This window comes from Schistocerca cancellata, chromosome 4 (genome assembly GCF_023864275.1).
Source record: "Schistocerca cancellata isolate TAMUIC-IGC-003103 chromosome 4, iqSchCanc2.1, whole genome shotgun sequence".
Lineage (NCBI taxonomy): Eukaryota > Metazoa > Arthropoda > Insecta > Orthoptera > Acrididae > Schistocerca > Schistocerca cancellata.
Window position 1 is genome coordinate 771,517,385 of NC_064629.1, and position 22,201 is coordinate 771,539,585.

The following is a 22,201-nucleotide window of genomic DNA, read 5'->3' on the forward strand; positions in this document are numbered from 1 at the left end:
ATCCCGTGCGGCACTAGTCAAGGAACAAGGAAGGGATGGGCACGGTTTCGTAGAAGGAATCATCCCAGCGTTCACCTAAAAAAGAAAAAGAACACAGAAAACATACATCAGAGCTACTAGATGGGGATCTGGGCGAAGTAGAACGGAACACAATTGGGAAGTGTAAACCACTGCGCCAATTCGAGTACGTATTCAGCATTTTAGATCTCGCTACGCGGTGACGACGGTGGAGACGTAGCTTTTGAGATTGGCGGGAAAGCCGAGGACCGGCGTGTGTGAGGTGCGCCGGCATCACGTGAGAGGAAGGAGAGCGGAATCAGCGGAGAGGACAAAAGGCGAGGTGTGCAGATCGGGCGCCTGGCGGCGGCGGCGCTGCCTCTGTTATTACGCCCCAAGGCCGGCGGTGCCTACCCCTGCTAATTACCGGCCACAGCCAACATAATAGTCATCGTACGGCCTTATTTTTATGTTCTTCGACTGTAGTTCTGTGTTTGGGATGTGGGGTTGGAGGAAGGGGCCCGGCGCTTTTTTACGGGCGGCGTTCACATGGCGAGTAATTCTTTTGTTGCAGCCCGCGGCCTGCCGGCGCCGGCCCGCCGTCTCGCCTGCTCGTCTCTCGTCTCGTCTCCTCTCGTCCGTCTCGTCTGGACGCCGTAACGAGCGTCACGACGCCTCTTCCACCGAGCCGGGGTTCGGCGACGGGATTCGGTGAGCTTTGCGCCGCGTCACCTCATCCGCTGCCGCGCATCGAAATATAAACTGCCCGTACCTGTTATTTCGTTTCTTTTTGGTCGACAGTAGGGCAGAATGATGTGAGCAACCGTCTAATAAGTCGTATTGCCACCTTTGGCGTATATTGTTTTGGTCTTCAGTCCGAAGACTGGGCTTTCTACTCTGCCTACCCTCTCCGTCTCTGCAGATCTACTGCATCCTACATCTTCACGAATCTGCTTACTTCAGTCTCGCTCTATAAAGTTTAAATCCCACACTTGCCTCCCAAAACCAAACTTGAGACTCCTTCATGACTCAGTTTGTGACCTAACCATTTAGTCAATTTGTGGAACTACTTCTCTCATCCCCAATTCATTTCAGTACCTCTTCATCAGTTATGCTATTTACCCATTTAATTTTCAGCATTCTCCTGTATTGCCGTATTTCAAAAGCTTGTATTCTCTCCTTGTCTGAACTACTTATCGTCCGCATTTCACTTCTGTACTTGGCTACACTTACACTGAAGAGCCAAAGAAACTGGTCACATGCCTTATATCGTGTAGAGCCCCAGCGAGTACGCAGAAGTGCCGCAACACGACGTGGCATGGACTCGACTAATGTCTCAAGTAGTGCTGGAGTGAACTGGCACCATGAACCCTGCAGGGCTGTCCATAAATTCATAAGAGTACGAAGCGGTGGAGATCTCTTCTGAACAGCACGTTGCAAGGCATCCCAGATATGTTCAATAATTTTCATGTCTGGCGAGCTTGGTGGCCAGCGGAAGTGTTTAAACTCAGAAGAATGTCCCTGAAGTCACTCTGTAGCAATTCTGGACGTGCGGGATGTCGCATTGTCCTGCTGGAATTACTCGAATCCGTCGGAATGCACAATGGACATGTATGGATGCAGGTGATCAGACAGGATGCTTACATAAGTATCACCTGTCAGAGTCGTATCTAGACGTATCAGGGGTCCCATATCAATCCAACTGCACACTACCCACGTCATTATAGAGCCTCCACCAGCTTGAACTGTCCCCTGCTGAGATGTAGGGTCCATGAATTCATGATGTTGTCTCCATACCCGACACGTCCATCCGCTCGATACAATTTGAAACGAGACTCGTCCGACCAGGCAACATGTTTCCAGTCATGAAACGTCCAATGTCAGTGTTGACGGACGCAGGCGAGGCCTAAAGCTTTGTGTCGTGCTGTCATCAATGGCACACGAGTGGGTCTTCGGCTCCGAAAGCCCATATCGATGATGTATCATTGAATGGTTCGCACGCTGACACTTGTTGATGCCCCAGCATGCAGTTTACGGAAGGGTTGCACTTCTGTCACGTTAAACGATTCTCTGCAGTGGTTGTTCGTCCCGTTCTTGCAGGATCTATTTCCGGCCGCAGCGATGTCGGACATTTCATGTTTTACCGGATTCCTGATATTCACGGTACACTTGTGAAACGATCGTACGGGAAAATCCCCAGTTCATCGCTAACTCGGAGATTCTGTGTCCCATCGCTCGTGCGCCTACTCAAACACCATGTTCAAACTCACTTAAACCTTGATAACCTGCCATTGTAGGAGCAGTAAGCGATCTGACAACTGCACCAGACAATTGTTGCCTTATATAGGCGTTTCCGACTGCAGTCCCATATTCTGCTTGTTTACACATCTCTGTATTTGAATACGTATGCCTATACCAGTTTCTTTGCCGCTTAAATGTATATTTGGTGTAAACAAATCTCTCTTTTACAGCAGTGCTTTTCTTGCCGTTGCCAGTCTGCATTGGCCATCATCGGTTATTTCACTGTGATCAACATTCATCGACTACTTTTAATGTCTAATTTCCCAACCTAATTCTCTCAGCATCAGCTACATTCCATTACCCTTATTTTCCTTCTGTTGACATTCATCTTATAACCTCTTTTCAAAACTATTTCCATTCTGTTAACAGCTCTTCCAAGTCTTTTTCCATCTCTGAGAGAATTACGGTGCCTTCCGCAAACTTTAAAGCTTTAAATTCTTCTCCTTGGACTTAAAAATGTCTCTCCAACTTTCTCCCTGGTTTCATTCACAGATTGTTCAATGTACAGATTGAGTAACATTGTGAATAGCTACAATCGTACCCACTCTCTTTTCAGCTATTGCTTCCCTTTCATGACCCTCGACTCTTTTAGTTAGAGATTGGTTTCTGTATAAGTTGTGGATAACCCTGCTACCTTCAAAAATTCATCGAGAGTATTCCAGTCAATATTGTTAAAACTTTTCTCCTACGAATGCTATAGATGTAATTTTACCTTTCTTCAACCTCTTTACTAAGATAAATCTTAGGATTAACATTGCCTCATTCTCCGGTACCAAAACTGAGCTACCCCGACGTCGGCTTCTGCTAGTCTTGTTATTCCGCTGTAAATAATTCGCGCCAATATTTTGCAGCCATGACTCATTAAACTGAAGGTTCGTTAATAATCACACCTTTCTACATGTACCTTTTTTGGTTTTGGAATTATCGTATTTTTCGTGAAATCTGACATTTCACCTTGCACCTTGTATACCAGGTGAAATAGTTTTCCCATAGCCGTCTCTCCCAAGGATTGTCACAGTTATCAGGAAATATAGTCTACTTCAGTGGATTTGTTTCGATTTCATATAAACTGCGTGAATATCCTTGAGAGATGATGAGGAGGTTTCTCTAGTGCATATCACAATGACTGCGTACTGTTCAACTCTCGCGACTGTGGAGCTCATGAATACATATTATTTCGTCCTTCTACGCCTCTAACAAAGCCAGAATATTTATATCCGTGTGAACAGATGCAGTGTCGTCTTGGAAGACGGAGTCCTCAGATGGGAACTCTGCCTGCGTTATTATACATATCAATGTAGACATATGATGCTTTCGTATGTCTCACCGGCCATTGTTTGCTTTTGAATATGGCTATAGGTACTTACGAAAACCATGGTGCAGAGTGCCGAAATCATTACACCACCTGCGTCCAGCTTCAATGTCGGATGCACGCTTCCTGCGGTATTGTCTGTACATAAATACGTCCTGTAATAGATTACACATCAAAAGTAGAGCTGGTCGGATCACATTAAATCTTTCCATTCGTCCTATGTTCAGCTTCTGTGCTCGGCTGATATCTTGTCATTGTAGCCTTTCGTTTTACTATTGCAGTTCAACAGCGAATATTTTGTTTATGCAGTTGATAGAAAACTGTTTTCGTTGATACTGAGTTCTCTGGATGCATATTAAGAGCAGCTATCACTTTAGTGACAGTGGTCTTGCAATTATCATTTATTAGTATTCTTCGCGTGACTCCCCACGTCGGAGGTTCGAGTCCTCCCTCGGGCATGGGTGCCTGCGTTGTCCTTAGTGTAAGTAAGTTTAAGTTAGATTAAATAGTGTGTAAGCCTAGGGGCCGATGACCTCAGCAGTCTGGTCCCTTAGGAACTTACCGCACATTTCAATTTTTTTATTATTTTTCTTGTCAAAAGCAGTACAACACAGAAATAGTGACTGTTCATTGAGAATGGTCTCACAGATTAAATTTATGAATCTAGTTGTTTAACTTTACTTTTGAAACATATAACAGGTAGGTAATGTCAGATGATTTGGCCCAGACTCTGGAAACTTCCATTACGCCTTTTTTTAACGTTGAGTAATTCCTTCTCGTTACACTACACAGATCATTGTGGACACCAAAACAGATGTTTCATTGTCTGATCCTCTCTGCAGATACTTTAGAATTATTCTTTTGAGTACTTCCATTTAAAGGCATTGTTCTTGGGTTTCTCCACGCCTACTCTTCCACAGGTTTCAACTAGTTCTGGAAATGCTCACTTCTCGCTGCCCAAAGTTGAACAAACACGAAAGGGACGTCCAGGAAGACTCCTGTTCAGTGAACTGTGGTTTCCTACAGCAATCGGGCGTGCCCTGGACAAACTCCGAAAGCACTTTGACACACCAGACGATCGTTTCAAATCCAAAATCGGCTACACAAGAGCACCTTAATTTATATATCTTTTAGGACTGGCTCTAATCAGAGGTAACAATCCACTTTAATGCTCTCCTGTCTACGTTAGGAAGTTTAGTCTTCCTGCCGTTACTGTACTTGGCGGACGAACTTTTCCCATGAACTCTATTAACTGTTAGGGGGTTAGGTGCATTGGGTGTATATACCTCAGGTAGACTAGCAACAGTTGTCATTTAGGTACCATAATTAAAAATTGTTAATTATAATATTAATAAAAGATCGCTGACAAATTTTTCAAAAATTTTATTTAGGTACCAAACAATCGTACAGTGATAATTTTATCGTCTTTCGGTGTCTGTACAATGATAAACGACGAAAGATCAGTATAACACAACAACGATCACAGACGTACTAGCGAGTCAAAGCACTTTCACCAGAGATTTCGAGAATGAATCTTTCACTTTACAGAGGAGCGTGTGCTCCTTTGAAACTTGCTGAAACATTAAAACTGTTTACCAAGCCCGGACTCGACTCTGAAACTTTGACTTTGGCGGAAATCACTCTTACCGACTGACACATCCAGACACGACTTACGACAGCCTCTGGTGCGCGTCCCGCTCCGTCACACAGTTTTAATGCGTTTGGAAGTTCCTTTCATAGAGACGGTTACAATACAAGGAGAAAAGGAAGTACAACGCCATTCCGTTACCATGGTGTTCATACTTTTTGTCCATCCCCTGTGTTTGTTCTCCTTATGCCAGAAGAGGCATTACGATTAAGAAAAGACAGTATGCCCGGATATACTATAATTCGTGGGATTTACGCCACTAGTGTAGGAACCTAAACATTACAGATTTGTGCTGAAACAAACTGAGATAGTTTTTATTAGTATCAAACACGGGACCGACGCAGAGCGTAAGGCAAAGTGCTAGGTGAAGCAGTGATTAAGGCTCAGCACTCACGTTTTGGAAGACGGTGTTTCAAATGTCCGTCTGCCTATTCAGGTAAAGGATTTCACTATTTTTCATAGACCACAAATGCGAATGATTGGATAGTTCCTTTGATTCTGACACCGATTTTCTTTCCCATTCTTGTTCTGTCCGCGCACGCGACTCGTTTGCAACGACTTATCGTAGACGGGACCTTATAATCTGAAATTCTTTCCGTTTCTAGAATATAATATGTCGATTTGTTGAAACTGTTATATAAAGTCCTTCTTGCAACATGAAAAAATGAAGTTAATATAGTTTTGAGGTATAAAACATATCTCACTTCTTACACAGAGGTGGATCTGTTTTGGTTGAGTTTAAAGAGGATCTAATGTACTCACTTATGCATACATATGTGTTATTGACAATGCTGTCGAACCGATGGCCACAAAACAAGACAATATAATTTTGAGTTATGAAACAAATATCTCATTTGTTACACAGTGGTGAATCTGTTTTGGTGGAGTTTAAAGAGGAACTAATGTACTCACTTATGCGTACATATGTGTTATTGACAATGCTCTCGAACCGATGGCCACAATACAAGACCAGGACTGTTGTGTAATTAGCGACTGCTACCATCCTAACAAGCAGACAGTCTGGAGTCACGTTTTCTAGGTTATTCTGATGAATTGGAAGAAAACTATGATCGCTGCCGTAAGAACCTTAGAGTTGGTCGGGCTGGATTACCACGACCAATCCGTCTTCGACTAAACCTAGCCTAAGATACTCCTAAGCTGGACTTTTTTTCTCCTTATTGAAGGAGCCTTCCGACCGCTGCTTCCCTGAGCGTAAGTGTTGGAGTGGCATGCCAGACGAGTTGGCGAAATGATTAAAAGCACCGAATTTGTGTCAGGAGTAAGACTGAAATACCTATAACGCCATCCTGGCGAAGGTTTTCCTCGGTGTCCCTAAACTGTTTCAAGTGAAGGCCAGGACTCTCCCTTCAACAACGCCACTGCTGGTTCCTTTCCCATTGCCAGTTCGAGCTATCTATACGTCTCGAATATCCTAATCGATGTTTAATTCTAACCATCCTTCTTTCGAATGGGATAAATTTTGCACATGAATCCCTGAGGTTGAGGAGAGATCAGAAAACTGTATCCACTACTTCCTTTTGAAGCAGTTCCTCGGTTCTCCTCGAGAGGATTTGATCAGTCAGAAACTCTGGCTGTCACAGGGACATTTAATGTAGCCATAAAAAAAATGGTTCAAATGGCCCTGAGCACTATGGGACTTAACATCTGAGGTCATCATTCCCCTAGAACTTAGAACTACTTAAAACTAACTAACACAAGGACATCACACACATCCAAGCCCGAGGCAGGATTCGAACCTGCGACCGTAGCAGTCGCGCGGTTCCGGACTGAAGCGCCTAGAACCGCTCGGCCACAGCGGACGCCAATGTAGCCATATCTTTGATGTATGCCGAGAAAAGTCCACGGAAAAGAAAGCTATTTTGCCATTTTGGTTAGTTAATTATTTCCTGATACATCTATCTCCCTGTTCTTTCAGTTTCTCGGCAGTCTCACATTAACTGATAACAACGACAGTTTGAATGAAAATCATAATCATCGCTCACGGTAATACTAGTGCATACCTTTGATTTACGTCCACACCTTACTAGTTTTCCTGGTGTTGCAGCTTTCGGTGTTGAGCCACTCTGGAAGACGTGGGTAATGTGCACTATGTGCAGTTACCAAGGATATAAGTATGCGGTATTCTATGTATGTTCACTCAGATGTACATGTGTACTGTGTTCAGTCTCTTCAGATTAAAAGTGAAAGCTTGTGTGAATAAAATGCACATCTACTGTAAAAATAAATGAAATGAAGCGTCCATAATGCTATACTTATATACATATATTTTATAATTTCTGGTGTACAACGGTATAAATAAATATATTTGAAGATAATCCAATGGCTTAAACACTTTGCCGACAGCACGGCGTGTAGTTAATCCACAGACCGTTTCCACTAGGCGAATTAATGAGACCGTTCTGCTACTCAGGGCAAACTGGCTATGGTTGGTAGACGATTATCTTATTTCTTTATACGACTGCAGTGCAGATGCCTCATTTTCGTCCGAAAACTATCTCAAGTAAACATAAAAAAATACACGGACCTGTGAAATAAGACCCACACGTCATTTACCGTTTATGCGTAAAGACGTATTATATTACATTTGAGTCAGAAAGGAGAAAATAATTGATCCTTCTGAACATATAGTACCCACTCTTGCATTTTGTTTCTGGGATAATTCCAGAATTGTTCAGAAAATTTCTTCAAGTAATTCGACAAAGAATTTATTTCGTGAGTAAAATTAATGACCACAGAAGAGAGGTGGATTTTTGTGTAGTGAATCGTATTTATTTGGTCATGAAACTCTTGCTTCCACATATCTTCTTTGCTGCAAATATAAAATTCAGAATTTCCTAATCGCGACTAAAGATAATTTATCTTCACGTTACATCTACATCATACTCCGCAAGCCACCTAATTGTGTATGGTGCAGGGCACTTTTGTTACTACTGATTCTACTGGCCCTATTCCACTCGCGAATAGCGCGTGCGAAGAATGACTGTCGGTAAGCCTCTGTATTAGCTCTAATTTCTCGAATTTTGTCACCGTGGTCATTTAGTGAGATGTATGTGGGAGGAAGTAAGATATTTTCGATTGTTCCTGGAAACTTCTCTCTCGATATCTGACGAGTAAACCTCTCCATGATGCATAACGCCTCTCTTGTAACGTCTGCCAGTGGAGTTTGTTGAGCATCTCTGTAACGTTCTTGTGCCGACTAAATGAACCCGTGGCGAAACGTGCTGCTTTTCTTTTGATTTTATCTAACTCTTGTATCGGTTCTACCTGGTAAGGGTCCCAGATTGATAAACACTGATTAAGAATTGATCAAATAAGGGCCTTATAAGCCACTTCCTTCTTGGATGAGTTTCATTTCTTTCAAGATTCTTCCTTTGAATCTCAGTCTGTCATCCGCTGTCCCTACTATTTGTTCCAGTGGAAACATTCATAAAAACCAGTTCGTGGGAAGACAGTGGCTTTCAAAACTACAGAAGAGCAATGACTCAGATATTTTTTGTTTCAGAGAACACGGGCTACGTAAATCCAAAATAATTTCGCTGACATGACTTTCTTGATCGGGAAAGACTCTTTACGTACACGAAGTTGACAATATATTCAAGGTAACCATGTACAGCATACGTTCCCCATTTATCTGTGAGCCGGCGAAGAAGATTGTACCTAGTTAGCGGGTGCTTAAACCACCTATACCCTCTATCAAGCGCAATTGGCGTACGGGTCAAGATAAAACGAAACCAGTCGCAACAGTTTATGTTTTCGAGTATTTCCCAAATAGGTCCCAGATATTTCTGCGATATCCTACTTATCCTAGAAGCAGGTGACTTCTCACTCGAAAATTAGGTCTGTGTCATGTACGTAACGACCTCGTTATCAAAATGACGCTGAAGTCTTGTAATAGTTAAGAAAACCTACAATAATTTTATTTTGATCTAGGGAATTATTGTGTGCCGAACGATAGGAAATTTCAGCGAAGTAAGAACCTGTGGTAAGAAAAAGTGTGGAGTTGGTGTGAGGCGCATCCCGAGTACGGACGTGCTGTGGCCGCGGAGTGACACGTACGCATTCTGTAAACTGGACAGGCCGCGGCCTAATAAGCACCGTCAGCTTTTATCAAAGATGCGGTAGAAGATAAGTGTGAGGCACAACGGTAATTACAGTTCACACGATACATCGGAAAGCTACAAGACGAAAACAACGGCCAGCGGAGAGACATAGCCGACGGGCGCGCGTGCACGCCGCGGCGCGCCGGAAACCCCGCTTCGTGAATCACGTCATTCCGGAGGCTGGCTCTGCCCGCGTGCCATTCGGAAACAGCCGCCCGTTGTCAGCCTGACCTCCACGCGATGCGACACCGCCGCGTAACATATTGCATTTATGTGAGATCCCACATAGAAACGATCGCGTCGTATTAAACGTAAAAAATGACGTCTTAGGAATACCACTGCAACCTTGGTTTTCAACAGCCCATCACAGTTAGCTCATCTTCTTAAAGGGATCCCACAGCGACAGAAGTGGTCGCGGGTTTGAGTGTCACTACCGATATAGATTTAGATTTTAAATTCCATGTCTTTCGTCTGTGGAGTGCCTATCGGCGTTTTTTGATCCCGCTACCATAAAGAGCCGACCTTCTGGCAGTGTGTAGCGTGGACGACAAAGGCACACAGTTTCATCTTGGGAAAGGGTAGGATACTGTAAAAGTAGTGAGTGTAGATGTATACAGTGTTAGTTAGGTAGGAAGATAGTTACTTAGGTAGATGGTTAGGTAAGTAACGTTTAATTAGGTAGATACTTAGATAGGAATGTGATTAAGCAGGTTGATGGATAAGTAGCTTATTGGACAGATAGATGATTGGTTAGGTAAGTGAGTGGTTAGATAGGTGAGTGGTTAGGTAAGTGAGTGGTTAGGTGAGTGAGTGGTTAGGTGAGTGAGTGGTTACGTGACTGAGTGTTTTGGTCTGGCAGCTGGATGGTTAGGTGTTGGTTGTTTAGGTAGGTAGCTGTTTATGTAGATGATTATTTAGGTAAGTCGTCGTTAAGATATTTGGTGACTGGTTAGATAGGCTAGTGGTTAGGCAGATTAGTGGATAGATAGATGGGTGGTTAGATAGGTGAGTGGCTAGGTAGGTGGGTGGTTAGGTGGGTGGGTGGTTAGGTAGTTGGGTGGTTAGGTAGGTGGGTAGTTAGGTAGGTGGGTGGTTAGGTAACTGGTTGGTTGGGTATGTGTATGGTTGCGTAGGTGGACGCATAGCTATGTGGACGGTTACATAGATGGTTGGTTAGGTAGGTGAGTGGTTAAATAAGTGAATGGTTAGGTAGGCAGATAGTTAAGTAAGTGGATGGTCGGATAGGTGGATATTTAGCGAGGTAAATGCTGAAGGAAGTGAATGGTTAGGAACATATTTAATCGACAGATAATTAAGTAGACGTACGGTTGCAGAGAAGAATGTTGGAAGTCTCATATTCACTAAGGGCTCGGAACGGTTTACCCCTGACTTGTACGTAAAGTATGAGACGTGTAACTCTGCTGTATGCACGATTGAAATGAGTGCATGAGTAATGTTTTGTTCATGTTTATGTTGCAGCAGATGAGTATGACATGAGCGAGAAGTGAGGGTGAAACCTTCTACCGAGACAACCATCTTCTCTCGAGGAACACCGATGCCACAGCGCCCCGACTGAAAAGACGAAACATCGTACAATGTGCATTATAAGCTGTTCTACATACTATAAGCGGGCAGAGGACTGAATTTGGAACCAATACATTTGCGGAAAATTTGCATATCAAGAAGGGAGGTAACACTTTAATGAGTAGAGACAGTGTACTAGTCAGGTTGCACGAGGTTCCGGGTGCCTGTCAGCCATGGCAATGTTGAAATAGACATCCTGTCATTCGCTTCGAGCGATCTGGGGAAATAACAATCATCCTAAATCAGGATAGCCACATGTAGTTTTGAACCCCATCCCTTCCGAATACGAGCCTAGTGTACTGATCGCAGCACCAATAAGCTTGATTGATTCAGCTTGATGCGCTGCCACCAGTGTCTCCTTATTGTTCCGACTCGCTTCGGAATACTCTGAGTGAAGAGAATGATATAACTAGTTGTATTTACTGTAGAGACAGCACTGAGACGCAAGAAAAACGGTCTATTTGTGGCATGTCAAGTGTAGAGGGTACTGGTAACTCACGACGTCTTGTAGATAAACAATATTGCCATAGGCGCCGACTTAGAAACATTTGATACAACACGTGGAGACATACAGAGACGCATAGATGGGACTTTCACTGCGTGTACGCTCCTCAGCATGATGTGAGCGACGCCTTCTAAAAGTCTAGACTACGTAACCGGCAGCTTAATATCTTTTCCGTTGTTGCGTAGTCTACGACACGCGGATAATGTAGCGCGTCCTCTTCTCTAATGAAAGCTGCTTATTTATAGAGCGGGCTAGATGATAATTGTATCAATGTCTGCTGCCTCACAGAAAAAGGTACGACGGTGTCTTTAACCCTGGAGCACTAAAGGGGGAACAAGTTACCCAGAGTCTGCAAACCTCTGGAGTCAGGCAATAAATAGCCGGCCTCGGTGGCCGTGCGGTTCTAGGCGCTGCAGTCCGGAACCGCGGGACTGCTACGGTCGCAGGTTCGAATCCTGCCTCGGGCATGGATGTGTGTGATGTCCTTAGGTTAGTTAGGTTTAAGTAGCTCTAAGTTCTAGGGGACTGATGACCTAAGATGTTAAGTCCCATAGTGCTCAGAGCCATTTTCAGGCAAGAAATAACCCACTCACTGTCAACAACGATGTCTGCCGTTGAAGATACTCAAGTGCACGTGTCGCTGACGTATCCAGTTCGGCTGGAACCGAGTAGAGATACCAACTGCTATCTGTTTTACGACTTGTACTATCCTGGACGTTTTTTAAGACGCTGAATTACACTTCATAAAAAAACTCGCAAGGAACAAGAAACAAAAATAAATAAGGCGTGAAGACAGAATGACGTGAGGCATGGACCTCTTCAAGAACCTGTCTTTGTAAAATCTGGTATAGTCATTTTCAAGATTACAGGGAAAAGGTTTTACGTTTGCAACAGAGCATACAATACATTTACTGCTGACCCTTGCCATCTCTTGCAGCCTGATATTATTTGAAGAACATTATCAAAAATTTATAATGTTGACACACGAATATAGCAGCCATTTTTCAGAGATAATGACCTCGAACTTATGCATAGCTATTATCAGTACCAGTATCATTCTCTCGGTCAGAACAGAATCTGTAACTCATGCATCCCATTTGAAGAAACAAATAACAAGGTTGCATCTGTAACGAAACATCTGAAGCGTTACAGATGACGCGCGATCGAGCCATGAATGTTAAATTTCGATTGATAAATCTTAACTACGGGAGTGATTTTGATAAGAACAACGCGAATTCTTTCTAAAGGTGTCATGGGTCACTTTTCTCGCAGTAAGTAATAACAGCTGCGCTGATAGTTTAGACGCACATTCTATAATACAAACAGAGTTCACGTGCTATTGTGAAAGAACAGTAGTGCTGCAGTATGGGTAGGTGACTATAATTGGGCATTTACCGCTAATGCTGCAGTGTTGTTAGACTGGAAGGTGCCCTTATCTCGTACTTGATTTTCAACAGCCTCGGCGCAAAGGCCCTCGCTGTCGTGCCCCAAAACAGCCGTATCACCATCAGAATCATCATCCATTCTCACCAGTGCCAGCCCTACTTCTCGATTAACTTTTTGAGGTGGTCAGTGTTCTTCGTGACTGATATACTACGTGCCTAGCTCGCTGAAAATTCTTGACCGTCTCACTCAAGTGTCCGCGAACACTATCTGTGAAATTTACTGGCCTTCTTCACGCACAATGAACTTTCTAAGATGCGGAGATTGCAATGAAGTTCTATAAATATACTTTTGCTCGGAAGGGATCGAATTTGGAAATGTCTAATCTTAATGCAGCGCCGGCCGTGGTGGCCGAGCGGTTCTAGGCGCTTCAGTCTGGAACCGCGCGACCGCTACGGTCGCAGGTTCGAATCCTGCCTCGGGCATGGATGTGTGTGACGTCCTTAGATTAGTTAGGTTTAAGTAGTTCTAAGTCTAGAGGACTGGTGACCACAGGTGTTGAGTCCCATAGTGCTCAGAGCCATTTTGAACTTAATGCAGTGGAAAGTACCGAGTCGTCAATATTTATCAGCCTGGTCAAGTGCTTAATGGGGCGTCAGGTGAAACGAGTTTATTTTCCTTTTTATTTCTTATCATAATTTTATTTTCTACCAGTTATTGTTTAATTTCCTATCAGACTGATGCGACTCGAGATGAAATGAAGTAACACACAAACTAGACTTGAGCAAGAGCGATTGGTTGACAGTGTTCCACCGGGAGAGTTCATAAAACGGCAGTTTAGCAACGAGGAAGATGTGATGAGAAAATATTTTTTTGTTTCATGCCACGCAGGTGTCCAATAATTTTAAATTGGAACCACTTGGCGAGAGACGTCATTGTCTCTCGAAGCGCTAATGGCAATATTTTCAGAGTTAATATGTCACTAAGTATTTGTGACTAATTCTTAAAAAACGTTATATTTCTCATGTAAAGACTTCAAGGCCAAGAAATGAGAGAATGCGGTGTGTATGCTAAAGAGAAAAATCACTTCCGTGATGCTCCTTCTCCGAGTAGTACTGACAGTTGGTACCTGAAACTCACCGCCCCCATCAAGTGCCGAAGTCAGTCGGGCGGAGGGAGATGTATATGTTTGCCAGGCACCTCCTTAACTGATTCATGCGGTCGATATCGGCTGTCAACAAGTTGTCAAGTGGGGTGAACTGAAACAGCATAGATGAAGGGCCGTTAACTCCCGAGCGTAACGTCAAATGAATTTCCTGAAAGTGCGTTATGAATGAGTGACGGGGTATTTAGATGTATATGCATACGAAAATGTTATTGGGACTGCAGTACGGAAAAAAAACTTAGAGAATATGTTGGCCTTTTCGATAATTATTGACAGGCATTAAAGAGTTTAGTTTGTACCTGTTACGTTTCATTACCATTTTATATACTTTATTACTACAATCACAACAAATAGCTTAATGCTGACCCTAGTGTGCCTACTCCATTATTGGGAAAGTGATATTAAGAGAATTTAAAACATTGAACAGTCTATGACTATTGTCGCTTATCCACGTAGTGCTCTACCTATCAACTTGTCGTACCCCCTGCTGACTGCGGCAGCACGTGAATCACAGCATTCTCTTAAGTAAATTAAAAAAAAAAAAGTAAAAGTTCTGCATCACCCCGGTTCCCAGAACTCCTGAAGATACACGTTGAATGTGGATTTTGTATTAGAGACACAGTTTCTTTGACTGTTCAGAGATGTTCACTAAACCCGTCTAAAGACGTAAACAACCATGCATGAGCAGCGCCTATTAGACGGAGGGGGTCCGACAGCCGATCAGTTCCAGTCATTCCACCAGGAAGGAGGTACACGGCTCCTGTTGTCTGTAGTTCAACCATACCTAGACGGTCAGTACCGCGGTTCGATCGCGTCCGTATTGTTACTTTGTTCCAGCAAGAGCTCTCAACAAGGGAAGTGTCCAGGCGTCTTGGAGTGAACCAAAGCGTTTTTGTTCGGGCATGGAGGAGATACAGAGAGACAGGAACTGTCGATGCCATGCCCCTCTCAGGTCGCCCAAGAGCTACTACTGCAGTGGATAATTGCGACCTAAGGATTATGGTTCGGAGGAACCTGACAGCAACGCCACCATGTTGAATAATGCTTCTCGTGCAGACTCAGGACGTCGTGATACGACTCAAACTGTGCTCAATAGGCTGCACAATACGCAACTTCACTACCGAAGACCGTGGCGAGGTCCATCTTTGCAACCACGACACCATGCAGAGCGGTACAGATGGGACCAACAACATGCGGAATGGTCGCTCAGGATTGGCATCATGTTCTCTTCACCGATGAGTGTCGCATATGCCTTTAACCAGACAATCATCCGAGACGTGTTAAGTGGCAACCCCGTCAGGCTGAAAGCCTTAAACACACTGTCCAGCGAGTGCAGCAAGGTGGAGGTTCCGTTCCGTTCTGAGGTGGCATTATGTGGGGCCGACGTACGCCGCTGGTTGTCATGGAAGGCGCCGCAACGGCTGTACGATACGTGAATGCCATCCTCCGACCGATAATGCAACCATATCGGCAGCATATTGCCGAGGCATTCATCTTCATGGGCGACAACTCGCGCCACCATCGCGCACATTTTGTGAATAACTTCCTTCAGGATGACGACATCGCTCGACTGGAGTGGCCAGCATGTTCTCCAGACATGAACCCTATCGAACAAGAATGGGATAGATTGAAAAGGGTTGTCTATGGACGAAATGATTCACCAAACACACTGAGGTATCTACGCCGAATCGCCGAATCGCCGTAAGAGAACAGATGGATGCAGACGATTGGACAATAGATTAGCCGATGAGAGAAGGTGCCCGATTATCAGGTACTTCATTTGATCCCCAGCAAACAGCTCGTGCTGAATAATTATTCCACCAACACCCAGGACGTTTCCCTGTTGGCAGACGGAATGTATCGCCTCATATCAGGGAAATCGTGCATTATACGAAATTGTATCGCGCCTCAAATGTCCAGTTGGCCGTTTTCTATGCTTGTAGGTTCCATCTACGGTGTTAATTCTGTGCGCTGTGACGAGAGATGGACAGGGATACATGTGTGGGGTGTCATTTTCTATACCCCATAGAATGTGGTTCGGATCATATTGATGCTGACCGGTTCTTATTGTCCAGCACTCAACTTTGAGGCAGTGCCAATGTTAGGCATGACGAAATCCTAGCCATGTGACCTGCTCAGCTACTGCATTCTCCATGGCGACATTAGCGCTCTCCTTCCATTTCAGTAACTCTCTATAACTCAGTTGCTCATGGATATTTTATTTAACTGATATGTCAACTGTCTACTATATTTTCACGTTGATTAACGGCTAGACACAACTTTCATTGATTTCTCAGGACATTATCAGTTGTACAGCTATGGAGACTTTGGCACACCTCGGACCACTGGCATCGGACCTCGAGTTCCTGCCTTCGCAACCCAGTGAGGGTAATTTAGCTACTATCGATTGATTTATTGATGGCCCCATTTCCAACCGATATAATATATATAGTAGGTTAAAACTACAAAAGAATTTAATTTCAAAAAGTCATTGTCATAAGAAGAGATATCACCAGTAAATCAAAAAATGTTGGCAAAATTTTGCTCTCCAGGTCTTGCAGCGTAGGCGTCGAAGTCTGAATCCAATGCTAAGGGCTGTGCAAAATTCACGATTACCTGCGCCTCTGTCTGTCAGACATGAATTTTGCAGCGAATAACTCGGTTTCTTCTCCTTGTTTACGTTTAATATAGAAAAGTTCAAATGTATACATGACTGCTTCACGAAAGTGGCTGTAGTCCAGCTCCAACGATGTTCTGTCATAGGACATTTCGAAAGTTATTCCCTCATAGTTGAGGTCGGGAGAAAAAGTGTTTCACATGTTGCCAGCTTTCCGTCCTCGTTGAGAAGATGAACGCAGCGACCGCAGGGTTGATATACTTCCTACTTATTTGTTTCTTGAGCTCATCTGAAAACTATACTCGGTGATGTTGTGTTTTTGATTTCCGATGAAAATAAACAAATGTTACTTTCTCAGAAATAAAACAGTGCGTTCGTTCTGTGGTTATGTCCTTTCTTCTGTTTTATTTCTCTCTCGCATTCAGGCGAGGACCAGTTTCGAATGTAAGGAATTTGCGGCGTTACCTGGTACGGTTTTAGCGAGCTCCACTCGACGCCTCTAACATGATTTTTGTACAATGATAGACGAGAATATCCTCTTGTACTCTGTTTACGTTCATTCAGTTGTGACACGGGATCGTATGGAAGAGTAATACGCTCGCGCACTGGGATTAGGCGTATAGTTTTATGTTGACTTGAAATCGTTTCCGTTATAGATGGAGCATTTGTTGGTGTGGACAAGAATAGGGGAGAAAATTGGCTGTATACTAGCTCAAGAAATCATGCTAGCATTCGTATGGAGTGATTTACGGGCACTTCAGAGACCCACGATGGGTCTGATCGTGCGGGATTAAGAATCCTGCTTCTCCTGAATTCTAGTTCATTATCGTTATGATAATGTCGGCAACGGTTTCACTCACTCTACACAGCTTGTTACATTTCAAAAAGACAGAGGGAACAGTACAGGCTCACTCCGTTAGGAAACAGGAAGCGTAAATTACACCGCTATGTATTTGTTGATGCTCAAATAACTACGCTGAGAAAAATCCACATAAGCCGAAAACCAACTCGGCGATGTTCGCCACATGGTTGTCATCGGCATTCGAAGCAAGACTCATTATTTACATTCCAGAAGCTACTCGGTTGTTATCGTGGGGTAGACTAGCCCCCGCTCAGTCCTGCTGTGAAGGAAACGTCGCTGCTTTTGGCGGAGATAGAACCCAGATCCCCTGGGAGGCCGTCAGACGTGAAAGTCAGTAAATATAGTTTTAACTTTAAAAGTGTTCTAGGGGTGTGATTTTCACATGTAGTGAAACAAAAAGTCTAGAGCTGTTTCAGTTGTGTTGCAAATTTGAAAGTCGCCAAATGTACAGAATCCACATCACAAGTAATGACAGACGCCAGAACTCGCTTTCTCAACAGTTGCATTTTTACTGCTGGTAAAGTTTCAGTGCGTATATAGACTACATAGCATATAATGTTTCAATATGACGATTTCATATCGCTCCCATTCTGGTGCGAGCCTTTCGGTTTCCCGCCAATTCAGTGGCTTATGTGATAGTTTCACTACGCCTATTTACCAAGAATCTTCTCATTTGACCACACAAGACTGCATGCAGTCCGTTTCAGGTCTTCCCAACTACAGACTAATGTGAAGTGGGCACCAGGAATCGAACTCTGGACCATCTTGTCCGTATCCAGTAACGCTAACTACGGGACCATGCCGGCGGCCCGATATTTAGAGTTGTCTGAAGCTGTTCGCAGACCATTTACATTGAAGTCAAGTCTCTATAAAATTGAAACTAACTGTAGGATAACTGGAAGATGGTTATTATTTGTTGCAAAGGCTGGTAACTGACTTTCAGCGTAAATTAATCTAACGTAATTTGTGAAAATAAGTGCAAAGTTTGAGTAGAATATTGACCATTAATCATTGGAATCAGTCACAACCGTCATGTATGCTCGAATATCCATCCGAAGCGATTTCAGATGGAATAATCGCTAAACTCTAGCGGCGGGGAAATCTGATGAAAGAACCAGATTTAGTTAAAGAAGGGCAATTAACCCCTGAAAGAGGCAGTTTATAAAACCCTAGATTGTCCTATTCTCGAGTTATGTTCGTCAGTTTGGGACTCTTACCAAGCTATGGAAGAGAGAGAGAGAGAGAGAGAGAGAGAGAGAGAGAGAGAGAGAAGATTCAAAGACGAACTGCGCTCTTCATCATGTGTCTGTTCAGTCATCGTGAAAGCGTCTCATGGAAATGTTGAACTCCTATTGGAGATGCTGGAATTGTTTGTCGTGGGGAACCTGCTCTCGGAACTCCGGGTGCCCACGATATAATAAGTCTCAAGAAACACCTATCTGTCTCTAAATTATCAGGATGAAAGGAATCGGTGAAGTTGGTACATGTACAGAGTGGGAACCACAATAAATTTTCCCGCACACCATCCACGAGACAGAAAGAAAAAAGGGGAAGGGGTACGATTCGGGTGTACCAGTACCCTGTACTAAATGCCGTGACGTATTGCTGCTTGCGAAGCTCAGTTGTAGATGCAGACTGAGATTCCAGTAAGGATGGTGATGTCATGCGTATAAAATATACTCGGAAGTGCCAGAAAAGTTACCTTATCGAAGCCATTGTATGACAAAATTTACTCTACATTAAGTGGCTGTGTTTCCTGGCCTCTTATTCGCCATGTGTCCTTTACATTTCAGTACTCTTCCTCTTTAACTCCATGAACGTAATTACATCCAAATCTACGAATAAACGCGAGGATACACTATTAACAACGTGATCATTTTTTTAAATTGTTAATTCAAACCGTGCCTAAACAATTCCAGCTGCATGATATAGAACCTCCTGGATGTAGTAATAGACATTGTGAAGGACAAAGTACTGAGGTAAAAAAAAGAAAAGCCTCTCCCATCTTAAGAAGCCAAGTTTTTTAAGATGTAATACACAAGTGATGGTGCAATCTGCCGCTGTTCATTTACTTTTACTTGATCTGGTGAAGAGTTCGTTCGAAACAGAAACCATACTCTGGAGTACAATGGCTGAAGGATTGACACTGACCCCCTTAGACTATGATTCAAGTCGTTTGGAGAAACTACGGAATTCCCAAATCAGATTTAGTAGATAAAATTGTGATCTCTCGCCTCCACGAGTGAGAATCCAGTCTCCTAAATATCGTTCGCTTAACTCTCGTCGCTGTAAGTTCTGCGAGAGTGTGTTCCGAGGCAATATTTAGCGAGTGTCAAGCCGAGCTGTTCGCGGAGACGAATCGGACGAATGGTTCCAAATACTCGTAGAGCGAAAGTCGAAGGCCTGAGAAACGACGCGGTCGGAGTTTCCGTTCCAGTTGCGCGCCGCTGCTCGCGAGATACGTGTGCGCAGCATACTTATGGAGCAAGTCTTCGACATGATAAGTGTTGGACGACTTCAAAAATTCCCTCTCCCTTAATCGCCACAATAAGCGTGATAAATGACGTTCGGGCTGTGTTGTCGGAGTTGTGCCGAGGCCCGGGACCGGTGCAGATGGTAAGTTGCCTATCTCCCGAGCCCGTTCCGCCTAATAAATATTCATCCCGTGTTCGTTATTTTATTGCCCACGTATGTATGTGTACCGTGAATGCATATGTATTTTTGGCCTGAATATTGTTAACTAGTCTTTGCATTCGCGATCAGGCCCATTACTCACGGGAGCGGTGATGGCCGGCGCGAATAAATCCCGGCTCGTACAGTCGCCGCCGCAAGCGCTGCGCTCTCTAATTAAACTCATCAGCTCACACTTCGGGCCCCGCACAATAATGGCTATTATGTAAAATAATGCAAAATAATAAAAGATCCATTCCACATAACAGGCGCTCGCTCTGATTATTATTTAAACTGTAAACCCACGAATGAGCTGCGCAGTGCGCTTCCCGTTTATCGGGAGGCGGAAAGACCTTTCCATCTTTGAGACTGCTACTTTATAGTTGACTTGTTTGTACGTTTCGACTGCGCCACTGCTGATTTTTTTTTTCTTGTGTCAGTTTCAATGACCTGTCCATTTAGTCGTTCACATTATGTCGAACGTCAACAAACCGAAGGATCGCGGCTTCGAGTCCTGCTGTGGACATGGAGTCAGTCTACTTACATGCTGTCCTGTGTTATCTTGTAACGCATCTGTGAGGAACGCCATTAACGTAGTATCTACTGTGGTCTAAAGAAAAATTTCAACTTTCCCGTAAGAGAGGGAACTGTTTAAAAATGGGTCTTTAAGTGTATTCTTTTACTGGGATGTTACCTTGCATGTCTGTACTGCCAAATCCAAATGCTTCTATTACTGGTAAAAATGTAAAAGAAAATAGTCACTGATGCTTATTTAAATAAAACGCGATGCCCGTACGACGCCAGTATACACCCTAAATTTCGGTTGCATAACGGACTTTAACACAAATCCAACGAATTTCGACAATGATTAAGTCCTGCCTGAGCTAGGAGGAGGTCAAAATTATTCATTATTCTCTCTTTTTGTCCACCAATTTGCAGTATTATGGTTGCAGCTAGTGTGGTAAATATAAAAAAGTTCCTGTTTCCAGTAGTAGCAATCTCGCTGTCACGTTGAAAAAGTACACGTCCGACGGTATGCCAGATCAAACCTACAACCTTCAAGTTCAACCTTTTTTCGAATTTGTTTTATTCGAATTAAAATACTTATCCACTAAGTATGATTTCAAATCTGATAGGTATGTAAATTAGGAGCAGCAGAAAAATAAAAATGCAGATGTAGAAACAAAACGGGTTGTTTTATTTCAGAAAATAATAATCGCTCTGTTGGATGAGAACATGGAAAACCAATTATAAATAGAAGTTTGAATTGAGGCCACCGGCCGGGTTGGCCAAGCAGTTCTAGGCGCTTCAGTCTGGAACCGCGCGACCGCTACGGTCGCAAGTTCGAATCCTGCCTCGGGCATAGATGTGTGTGATGTCCTTAGGTTGAAGTATTTCTAAGTTCTAGGGGCCTGATGACCTCAGCAGTTAGGTCCCATAGTGCTCAGAGCCATTTGAACCATTTTTTGAATAGAGGCCCACGATTTGTCTTGAACCCCGTACCAAATTCAATTTAAATTTCACTTTCTAGCAACACTGCACCCACCTTAATTACATATATTTTAAGGATTCTAGACAAACAGTAAGCAAACACATAAATAATTCTGAAACGTTTGCAGAGTTAGCGTCTGATTCAAGGAGAGATATTCCCTCTTATTTATTCATTTATTTTGCGAATATTCTCTTTAATCATCGAGTCTCACTGAATATTTTTCGGGCTTTTCCTGAAGGCTGCATATAATTCGGCAGAAGTTACGAGCCATTTAATAATATACAACTCGAATAACCGAACGGGAGATTTGTGCGTGCTGTCATTTAAGGCAGCTGGTGAGATAAAAAAGAGAAAACATAAAGAAATGAAAAGAACAGAATGGGAAAAAAAACTACGAATGTTGTGAGCTTGCAGTTTTATTGTAAAAAATCAAATAATTTTTACCAAATCTACTCGTAAAGCTTATTACGCATGGCGCTAGTTTTCAAGACTGGGAGGTGAGAGAGACCCAGATTGAATCTGCGCGGCGGATTAACGACCGCTG

General features: G+C 43.4%; 1 protein-coding gene across 2 annotated transcripts in view; it reads left to right on the forward strand.

Moving 5' to 3' along the window:
• LOC126184659 (uncharacterized) overlaps window positions 1-22,201 on the forward strand; it is a 140,459-nt gene that overhangs the window by 99,814 nt on the left and 18,444 nt on the right. For both annotated transcript variants that reach the window (XR_007536858.1, XM_049927140.1), the window contains exon 2: window positions 572-708. Coding sequence is in view for 1 of the 2 variants with exons in the window: in XM_049927140.1 (XP_049783097.1) it covers window positions 572-708 (137 nt within the window). In the remaining variant the exon portion in view is untranslated. The remainder of the gene's footprint in view (window positions 1-571; window positions 709-22,201) is intronic.